At 32.7% G+C, this 11,583-nt stretch overlaps 2 protein-coding genes across 2 annotated transcripts; one reads left to right on the top strand and one right to left on the bottom strand.

Annotated features, from left to right (window-relative positions):
• Positions 1-202: 202 nt before the first annotated feature.
• On the bottom strand, positions 203-5,343 carry LOC101248589 (translation initiation factor IF3-4, chloroplastic). Its single transcript, XM_004242565.5, has 9 exons — positions 4,942-5,343; positions 3,885-3,924; positions 3,732-3,791; positions 3,194-3,246; positions 2,182-2,237; positions 2,051-2,084; positions 1,274-1,346; positions 1,090-1,182; positions 203-612 (listed from the first exon to the last, which is right to left on the bottom strand). Exons 1-9 carry the CDS (start codon positions 5,202-5,204, stop codon positions 472-474), a joined length of 813 nt encoding a protein of 270 aa, XP_004242613.2. The 5' UTR covers positions 5,205-5,343; the 3' UTR covers positions 203-471.
• A 1,582-nt stretch (positions 5,344-6,925) lies between these two features.
• Positions 6,926-10,842, top strand: LOC101248309 (heat shock 70 kDa protein-like). The gene is made up of 2 exons (XM_004242564.5): positions 6,926-7,302; positions 8,940-10,842. Exons 1-2 carry the CDS (start codon positions 7,006-7,008, stop codon positions 10,605-10,607), a joined length of 1,965 nt encoding a protein of 654 aa, XP_004242612.2. The 5' UTR covers positions 6,926-7,005; the 3' UTR covers positions 10,608-10,842.
• Positions 10,843-11,583: the final 741 nt, after the last annotated feature.

The following is an 11,583-nucleotide window of genomic DNA, read 5'->3' as shown; positions in this document are numbered from 1 at the left end:
CCTTTTGGTAAAGGTGGTGTCTAAGTCAGCACGACGTGCATAATTCGATCGAATACCTACTACCTCTCACCAGCTAGTAGAGGTAAGGGATAACATTGTTCACTATGACTAGCATTTGGGATTTGTACCCTATTCTTCCACAGTCCATACTAACTTAATTGACCGATAGGTCACACCCCTGGATGCTTAGATAATATTCATATTCGTCGCGTAAACATCATGTGAAATATAACAAGTGAAGGAAAGCTCAAATTACTTCAACTTCACCTGTTATATGTTGCTACAAAAATTGAATGTTTCTTGCTACTGTTACATAGACACTACACAAGTGTACATCCTATTACAGGCTTGTATGTGACTAAATTCTATACAAGACAGATATCAGATTGCATTTCTCACCTTTCTCTTGAGAATTATATGCATTGAATTTATCTGCTAATAACCCCCTTGTAATAAACTTTCAGCTGATGCTTAAACACTGGCTGAAACTTCAGTTGCTGGTTTTTCCTTTTTCTTCGGTTGCTCTGGAGCTTTCTGTACAATAGCCTTATTCGGTACCAAAACTATGAAGACGTTCCTATCCCTGAAATTCTTGTTCTCCTCAGTTGCAAGCTGTGAATAGCACCATAATATAGACGTTAAGTAGCTAGAGAGGGAAAAGACTGATTGAGCATACACGCTTAAATCGTCCATTTAGTCATGTATGCACCATAGTTATTCTTTGATCTACTGATCTTGAGTAACAGTCAAAATATTGGATTTCAAATCCCAACTTATGTTGTTTACAGTGTTTGATTATCATCGATTACTCCATGTTTACTTTTTCCACGAATATTTTCATCTGATGTGATGATTGGTCGCTCTAAGAAAGAATCAACAGTGATGTAGTCATGATCTAGCAGATAAGATACATAACCATCTTCGTTTAGTATCGGAAATGGCAAGACCTACATGATTTTAGATTAAAGGACCGGCCTGTGAACTTAGTGTGCACGCTTTTAAACCTATTCACATCTTTTGTGCACTGCAGGCAGAATGCATCATGACTAATATTTACTTTTGGCACGAGAAAAAGGAAATCATGCTTACCTCACCGACATCATTCTGAAAACGCCTAAGTAGCTCAATAGCATTATTTCTGAACTCATTTTCACGGCCTTTTAAGTTCACTATGATTTTTACCTGCAGGAAGTACCAATAAATAGCATTTAAACATTAAACCACCAGATTCTCTAAAGTCATTGCATGCTGAAAATACATGATTCCGAGCTACCTTGTCACCATCTTTCAAGAACTTCTGAGCAGCTTTCAAACGCACTGAATAATCGTGAGAATCAATATTATAACTGCAATATCAAAAGAAACCTTCAAACACCAGAAAGAATAACAAAATAAACAGAAGTGGGAAAACAGGATATAAACAATGTACCATACCACAACATATTACAGTAAGGACATTGGTCTTTTACTTAAGAGAAACATTAACATTGAAATGGTTACCGTGTGTTAAACCTAACAACAGAAATGACTTTTCTTCCTTGTAAATTCAGTCTTAACTAGAATGCTGAGAACTACAATATTAGAAATTCCCCTTCTCACCATTTTTCCACGTATCATTCTTTCTTTTTTTGGTACATTGGAAAAGATAAGACCCCTTATCACTGTTAGGGAAGTGTATGAACACAGGGAACACTTTGTGCACTTTGTTTCATTGGCCAAAAATGTAGCAAGTAGATGAGACAAATCGTTTCTGCATTTCAACATAGTCCAATGGAAGACAAAATTAGAGACACCTCTCAGGATTTGATGGATGAACATATAGAGGTCTCATTAATTTGCATTTGTATGTAAGGCACTCATTCACAGAATGCACAAAAATACCATACAAAGTATAGAACAACTTTAATACTGAACCACCAAAAAGAAGAAGGAAGAAAATATGGCCATAGTATCACAACTTTTCACTCATCTAATGAAGGGACGGAACCATAAAAAGCTAATAACTTCTCAATAAACATCAGTGTTAAGTATACATGATATGGAACCTTACCCCATTTTGAGCTCCTTCAAATCCATGCGGCTGGCTGTCATTGGAAAAAAAAACTGTTGGTAAAAGGAAGTTACACGGGGTCTCTTGTTTCGAAAGAAAGAAAAAGAAATTCTAAAAGGCAAGACATGTACCAGCATTTTTCTTTTGCTGCTCCTTTTTCTTCTTTTGCAGCTCATACTTATACTTACTGGCAAAAATAAAGCAAAATATCAGAGTGCGAGTGTTTTAGCAATTCAAAATGATAAGAAAACCATGACCAAGATACTCCTTGCATCTAGTCAGCATATAATTATCTAAATCGGTATGCAGAATAATAACTTGCACTGTGTCGTAATCTTCAAGAAAAAATGGCACAGTGCATACCAAGGATCATAACCTCTAATCCACCTAATTCAAGAAAAATGTTATGCTTTTGAATCTTGCTTGGTCTTATATGATGTTGAGAGTTCCACACAAGCACAGATTCGTAGTTTAACAAATAAACTAATCAAAAGTCAAGCTCAAATAGATTGGTCTCTGTTATCTGTTTGATATACCAGTTTGTACCAAGTACAAGTGTGCTACAACGTTATTAAGCTTAGTCTGAACTTTGGTTTTAGAAAGGCATTATGATCAATCATATCAAACAGGAATAATGCACAAGCAATTTAAAGCCTAAACAAATGAAAAAAGAAAATGAAAGAATGATGAACAATAGAAACTCTCCCTTCCCTTCCTTTTCTTATTGAGCCGTCTTGAATATTCTCTACTTCCCTAAAAGTAAAGTTTTGAGAGAAATATACAACTCAAAAGATTACATGATTTTCACTCTTTCAATTCTACTTCTCTATTCTATTTCCAATAACACAAATATCACTATACAACTGTAAGAAATAGTTAACACTCTTAATCTTATACTAGTAAAACTTTCAAGTAAAACTAGGACTAATAAAATGGAACAAACAGCACAACAATTATTCCTATTTGTATATCGGTTCCACAATTACTTCCATTAGATGTGTCAAGCTGCAAATTACGACCTTAATCACTCATAAAACTAATACTCCAATTCCCCATGTAGGCGATGAGATCATTCCAGGAATCAAGAAGTACATATCATAATCGAAATTCAGAGAAAAAACACTTCTAATTGATATATCTTACTTGTAATCCATAATTTTGACGACCGGCGGGTCTGCTTCTGGCGATAGAATCACCTACAAATATCCACCAAATGAAACAATAACATAATCGAATCAATATTAACATTATCATAATTAATATTCTGGATAAGCTACTCCTCTAGATAAGCATAATAATCTTTTCAGTTTCTTTTCCCTGCATCATATTCCCTTCTAACTACACCAAATAACCTGAAGCAATAGTATTCGATTCTTCCTGCTATCAACCTATCCCCCGAACCAGTACAGAGTACTCGATATACACTCTTCCTTTCGAGATTGATCAATGATCATTCCAGTCAACTTTGCCTAGTTTAACACTTAATACCAGCTATATTTTTAGCCATCTCATGAATAAAAAAAAAATTCTTGACTCCACGTTATTATTTACCATTCAATACAACATTTCTAGCACAAATGAGGCAAATTAGAAGACTACATTGTCACATTTGAGGGATATATTCGCACATAATCACAGAAGTTGAAAAAAGATTTTAAAAGTCAGTCTTACAGAAACATACCAAGTCAAGACTTGCATCCTCAGCTCTCTGAAGAGCTTCCATTTTCGACACTATCCCCAACTACATAACAAAAAACAATCAAGGCAAAAAAATATCAATAATCAATAACAACTTTGAAACCAACACAACAAGCAAATATAAAATCAGACTAACCATGTTCTGCTTATCATCAATGAGCCTAACCTTGTCTGACCTATTTCAAAACACCACAATAATAACACTAAAAAGTTAACATCTTTAGCAGAAACACCATACGTTTGAAACCAAACACACACATTTAGCATCACAAAAACCAGATAAAACCAAAAAAGAAACAAAAAGGTTATGAATTTAGCGTAGTGTTACACAAGCTAAGTGCACAGCAACTACCCAAGAACATGTTAATACCTGATAGTGGAAAGTGAGTGCTTCGTCTTTCAAAACACCACAAGGAAAGCTAAAAAAGTTAACAACAACAACATAACCAGTGTAATCCCATGGGTCCTGGGAAGGTACTCGGACCTTACCACTAACAAGTACGGAGGTAAGGAGGCTGTTTCTGATAAAATTAACATCTTTAACAAGAAAAACAATACATCTTAAATCCAAACACACACATTTAACATCAAAATAACCAAGAAGAACAAATACCAAACAAAAAAAAGGATAAGAATTTAGCATAATGTTATACAAGCTGAGTGCACAACAGTTACACAATAAAGGGGCAGCCTAGTGCATTTAAGCTCCCGCTATGGGCTGAAACCGAGAAAGGGTCAGGTCTATTGTATAGAGTGTTACACTACATCTATGCAAGATTCTTTTTCCACAACAACTACACACCAACATGTAAATACCTCATTAAATGAAATATCAAGTGTTTCATCTTCCACAGAACGTGGGGGAGGCCCAAATCCTCCTCTACCACCTCTGCCTCCATATGGGGCGGAGACATTAGCAGAATAGTATATATGGGATGAGCAAGAATGGAGCTCAAGAAAGTGAAATTGAAGCCCATTAAGGCAAGAAGGGAACGGGTTTGGCTGTTAAGGGCTTAAAGGAAATGGGTGTGAGGGATTAACATCTTCAACAAAAACCCAATACAATTTGAACCCAAACAAACACATTTAACATCACAATAACCAAATAAAAACAAAAAAGATAAGATTTTTAGCATAATGTAACACAAGCTGAGTTCACAACAACTATACAAGACCATATAAATAAATAATACCTGATAGATGAAATATCAAGTGCTTCATCTTCCTCGGAACGTGGGGGCGGCCGGAATCCTCCTCTACCACCTCCGCCACCGTATCTAGCGGAGATAGTGGCTGAATGGTAGATAAGTGAAGAGCAAGAACGAAGCTGAGGATTATGAAATCGAACCCCAAAAATGGAAGAATTAAGGTAAGGGAGGAAAAGGGGTTTGTTGGTTATGGGTTTAGAGGAAATGGGTGTCAAGGTGAAGGAAGTACTGGTGGTGAGACCCGCCATGGACGATGGGGGTGGGTGGTGTTTACAGAGAAGGAGCTAACACAGAGTGTAGTGAATCTTATCCATAGATGTTCTTTTTTTCTCCTCTTTTGCTCTATTTATATGGTTGATGATTCTTCTTGGCTCCTAAAACACCTTTGTTTTATGATTTTAGATTGGACAAACATCTCTTGTATATTTTTAAAAAATAATTAAATAATATTTCGCTTACTCTCCTCTTAATAACTACATAAAATTTATAACGAAGAGAAGTTGAAAACACTTCTAAACTCAACGCACATTATTAGTACCATTCTTGGATTACTGAAGGCCTCGAAAATCGTTCATTTAATTGACTAATTAAACTTAAATATACTTTCGATTTGCAACATGAGTGAAATATCAGGAGTGTATTCAACGCTTCTCTCGACTTTTCATCGAGAGTCTTATGTGCCTACAAGAGTTTGAGATCACTTATTATGTCACGTGGCAGATGAGGAGCATATCTAAGTTAAGTTAGTCAAAATAAATAATATTTTTAAGAGTGTCAATAGTTTAAAGACAAAACTAATAATTTTACATCAGACTCGAAGATATTTTTTGTACTTCTCTATAAAGTAATACACTCGATCTTGCTCAGTTGGGCTGCAGAAGGTCCAATCAACACTCATTGGGCTCAGTAAAATCAAACCCAAGTTCCACTTTAGACAATTTCTAGGCCCAAAAAATTAGCCCAATAACCCATTTTACAACCTGACAAAAAATATTATACATACAACTTCATATATATATATATAGCTACGTGTAAGTTCATATTATTCAACAACTCATCAATTTTCTTGACACCTCACTCCGCCGTGAGCTCCGCCATACGTCACCGTCCACCGCTGCTAAAATTTTGGGATAATCACCACCTATCCCACCGCCATATTATCTCGTAAATATTTAAAATACTGACGTGATATATAAATTTGACAGGTATCTAAATAATTATTTAGTAAGTTGAAATATTTAACTTACCTAATAAAAACGGGTTAAGTTATCTAGACATATATCGTCAAAGTTAGAAATTAATTCATTACCTTCTTCATTTTAAGTCGTTCTTACAAAATTTCAAAATTTTATATTATAAAGTTACATAAGAAACGTGATCGATTAGGAGCAGCTCAAGTATACTAGTAGTCTAAAGAGAAATTAAATGGAGCCTTAAACTTGAATTGTTAATAATTTTTATATAATTGATTTCTTCTAGTTTTTTCAATTGATAATATAATCATTCTTATTTTAAATTATTTTTCATGAGATATACTACTCTAAATATGTCAAATTCCTTCTAATAATCTCTTTATTTTTTTTATGAAAAAATTACTTTTATCATTCAGTATTTGTTTAAAAATAATAACTTATAAATAAGACCCCTTAAATTTAAGAATCTAAAACACATTATCATTTTTACACTGTCATATCATAAATATATTACGTGAAAAAAAAAAATTAAAAATTTATCAAGAAAAATAACCTCTTCTAGAACATCTTCTTTTAAATTTAGATCAATAAACGAATATACATTATTAAGATAAATCTTCACGTAAATAACTTAGATTGATTGATTCATTTTCTCTAGTCAACAATATACATAAATTATATATCTATTATATAAATATTCAATATTTTTCATTTAATCAGTTAAACTAGAACCATCTTCAATATTCTTCTTCAAAACTTTGTATATATATACACACATCCAAAATACAAACTTTTACAACATAATATACACATACTAGACCATAGTACACACACACAAAATAGAAAAAAAAAAAAAATGTCTACTACTAGTAGTGATAAAGAGGGAAAAGGGATAGGAATAGATTTAGGTACAACTTATAGTTGTGTTGGTGTTTGGTTAAATGATAGAGTTGAAATAATACCAAATGATCAAGGAAATAGAACAACACCTTCTTATGTTGCTTTTACTGATACTGAACGTTTGATTGGTGATGCAGCTAAAAATCAAGTTGCTATGAATCCACACAATACTGTGTTTGATGCCAAAAGATTAATTGGGAGAAGATTTACTGATCCATCTGTTCAAAGTGATATCAAGTTATGGCCTTTTAAGGTAGTTTTTTTAATTATTTTTGTGTGTGTGTTATTTAGCTTGTTAAAGTTATAGTAATATTAAAGTGATTCGTTTTTTTTTTTAAAAAAAAAAGTGGTTTTGTATGGTTTTTCGAAGATAAAAAGTAAGGTCTACGTATAGAGGTGGAGCTAGCTAGGAGGGATTTGTGAGTTCAGATGGATTTAACGAGTAAATTTTATATTTGTATTTAAAAAATTAAATAAATATATGTGTATATTAATTTGTGAACCTTTTGATTGACGGTTTAATTTTGATTGACGTTTTAATGATAAAAAAGTGATCATGAAAATACTTTGTTGTGAGTTCGGATGAATTTAACAGTATTTTCATAATTTTTTATTTATACTTAAAAAATTGAATGAATATATGTGTGTATTGATTTGTGAACCTTTTGATTGACGGTTTAATTTTGATTGACGTTTTAATGATAAAAAAAGTGATCGTGAAAATACTTTGTTGTGAGTTCGGATGAATTTAACAGTATTTTCATAATTTTTTATTTATACTTAAAAAATTGAATGAATATATGTGTGTATTGATTTATGAACCTTTTGATTGACGGTTTAATTTTGATTGACGTTTTAATGATAAAAAAAGTGATCGTGAAAATACTTTGTTGTGAGTTCGGATGAATTTAACAGTATTTTCATAATTTTTTATTTATACTTAAAAAATTGAATAAATATACGTGTGTATTGATTTGTTAACTTTTTGATTGACGGTTTATTTTTTATCGATGATTTAATGATAAAAAAAGTGATGGTGAAAATTCTCTGCGACTATAATTTGAAATTGATAAAAGATACAATGATTTATTGTATATATTTTGGTGTAACTTGTGTTATACAAAATTATTGTTTTACTAGTATTTTGTTATTTAATGTGTAGATAGTAGTGTTTATGATATAATAATGACATTATTTTAATTTTTTAATGTTACTATTATTTTACTATTTTGTTATTTAGAGTAGATAGTAGTGTTTATACTATCATAATAACATTGTTTTATCTTTTTAATGTTATTATTTTTTTCGTTTCATTTACTTTGGTTATCTTTTATTATTTTTTTGTAGTCGATACTTTTATTTCTATAGTTTTTCTTTTTAATCCTATTTTTACTTTTGAAAAAATGATTTTTTTGGGCTAGAGGGTTTAGAGAAAATAACGTTATGATCTCGATTACTCTTATCCATCCTTTTCAGACCTCACTCGTATATCACGTGTGTATCTTGTAGATGATACAAAAGAGGGTATTTTTATTTTTGTTAAAGAATTTCAGATTCGATTAATTTAGAGTTGTTTGAGTATTGATTGTCCCTTCTTCTGAAGGAAAGAAGTCGAGAGTTTTCGTATAGGTGAAAGTTCTTTATCGCAAAACTATCATAAAATTGTGAATTATATATGGGGATTTTCTTAGGGATTAGAATGAAAATTTACAGGATGATAAGTTTCATGCGTCTTTTCATACTAATTCTCAGTAAAATCTCCGAGTAATTCACAGTTTTCTGGTGTAGTGCAATTTTGATTTGATTTGACCTCATGATATCCGCGTCTAAGCCTGAAGAACATCTGTAGTATTGTTTTTTTAACGATGATAATTGCATTGTTATGGACAGGTATATTCAGGTCCAGGTGACAAGCCTATGATTGAAGTAACTTACAAAGGTGAAAAGAAGCAATTCTCAGCTGAGGAGATTTCATCAATGGTGTTAGTCAAAATGAGAGAAACAGCAGAGTCTTTCTTAGGATTCAAAGTGAAAAACGCGGTCGTAACGGTCCCAGCTTACTTCAATGATTCACAAAGACAAGCAACTAAGGATGCTGGTGCTATTTCAGGTATGAATGTATTAAGAATAATAAATGAACCTACTGCCGCTGCTATTGCTTATGGTTTAGATAAAAAGGCTTCAAGAAAAGGTGAACAGAATGTACTCGTTTTCGATTTGGGAGGTGGTACGTTTGATGTGTCGATTTTGACTATCGAAGAAGGGATATTTGAAGTTAAAGCAACTGCAGGGGATACACATTTAGGTGGTGAGGATTTTGATAATAGGTTGGTTAATCATTTCGTAACGGAGTTTAGAAGGAAACATAAGAAGGATTTGAGTGGGAACGCTAGAGCGTTGAGGAGATTGAGGACCGCGTGTGAGAGGGCTAAAAGGACACTGTCATCTACGACTCAAACGACTATTGAAGTTGATTCGTTGTTTGAAGGGATTGACTTTTATGCTACGATTACTCGAGCTAGATTCGAAGAATTATGTATGGATATGTTTATGAAGTGTATGGACCCTGTTGAGAAGTGTTTAAGGGATGCTAAAGTTGATAAATCTCAAATCCATGAAGTTGTTCTTGTTGGCGGATCGACTAGGATACCGAAAGTCCAGCAACTACTACAGGATTTCTTCAATGGTAAGGAGCTTTGCAAGAGTATAAATCCAGACGAGGCAGTCGCGTATGGGGCCGCGGTTCAAGCAGCTATATTGACTGGTGAAGGTGATGAAAGAGTTCAAGATTTGCTTTTACTTGATGTTACACCATTGAGTCTTGGACTTGAAACTGCTGGTGGTGTTATGACAACTTTGATACCACGAAACACGACGATCCCAACGAAGAAAGAACAGATTTTTTCGACCTACTCGGATAGTCAACCAGGTGTACTAATCCAGGTCTATGAAGGTGAAAGAGCAAGAACAAGAGATAACAATCTTCTTGGGAAATTTGAACTCTCTGGTATCCCTCCAGCACCAAGAGGGGTTCCGCAAATCAACGTCACGTTTGATATAGACGCGAATGGGATACTAAACGTGACCGCGGAGGACAAGACAGCCGGGGTGAAGAACAAGATTACTATTACAAATGACAAAGGGAGATTGAGTAAAGATGAGATTGATAGAATGGTAAGAGATGCTGAGAGGTATAAATCTGAGGATGAAGAAGTGAAAAAGAAAGTTGAAGCCAAAAATGGACTTGAGAATTATGCATATAATATGAGGAATACAATAAAAGATGAGAAAATTGCAAGTAAATTGAGTGTTGAGGATAAAGAAAAGATTGAAACTAGTGTGCAAGAGGCTATAGAGTGGCTTGATAAGAACCAATTGGCTGAGGTTGATGAACTTGAAGACAAGTTGAAGGAACTTGAAGGGATATGTAGTCCTATAATCGCGAAAATGTATCAAGGCGGTGGTGATGGTGGTGGTGGTCCGATGGACGATGATCAAATGCCCGGTGGTACCACCACCGGGGCCGGGCCGGGACCTAAGATTGAAGAAGTTGATTAGATGTTGCAATAGACTCAAGTAGTTTGATGTTGTTTGTTGAAATATGTTTGATCTTGTTTTTAGGTGTGTAAAGAATGTTTATATGTTTTGTGTTTGGACTTTAGAAGTTGGTTTTTAGTTTCTTGTTGTAATAATATTAGTATGTTCATGCCTTTGTGTTTGTAAGTTGATTTAGGTTTCTTGTAAAAAAAATAATAATATGTTTTATAAAGTTTAGTTTTTTTGTTGTAGCAAATTCAGTATTGTTCTTGTGTGTTTGTCACTTATTTTTAGTTCCTATGTTTGATCTTCTTTTTGTTAAGTATGAATAAATAAAATTATTTAGGTATATTTTAGGTATATTACATGATTCTTAACTTGACGTTAACTGATTGATAATAATGACACTTTCAATTTTGGGTATGCAAGTATACTATAAAATTGAATATATAGACATATTTGTTTTGTATGGAATTTCTGATGGCAATTTTATATCTTAAGTAATGTTTTACATGTATTATGTTACGTAGAATATATGTATATTTATCATATTTAATATATGTATATTTATCATATTTAGTATTTATCGTGTATAATATTTATCATATATGATTCTCTTTCATTTTTAAATGAGTAGAAATCAATATGAGTTTTACTATAGTAATAACATGTTTAATACCCTTGTGAATTTTTTTTTTGTATTGCTAATTTGAAGTACCATATTTAGGGTTTCTTTATATTTATATAGGAATTTAGAAGGCATATATAATATTAATTACTAAATAATTTAGAAAAGAAAATTGAAAAATGGTTACTACTTACCTTATTTAGTAGGATATACAAAGGTTCATATAACTTATTTGATTTGATATTTTAACTATTTAATTAGCGTTTTTCGTTAACGAGTCACACTTCTTTTTTATAAATATCTTTATTTTGGATTCAATGATTCATTATCATGTTGTTGTATCATAACAAACTCAAAATATACGTGTAA

The sequence above is a fragment of the Solanum lycopersicum genome, chromosome 7 (assembly GCF_036512215.1).
Source record: "Solanum lycopersicum chromosome 7, SLM_r2.1".
Taxonomy (NCBI): domain Eukaryota; kingdom Viridiplantae; phylum Streptophyta; class Magnoliopsida; order Solanales; family Solanaceae; genus Solanum; species Solanum lycopersicum.
The sequence above is the reverse complement of the archived record's forward strand: the minus strand, read 5'-3'. Positions and strand labels throughout refer to the sequence as shown.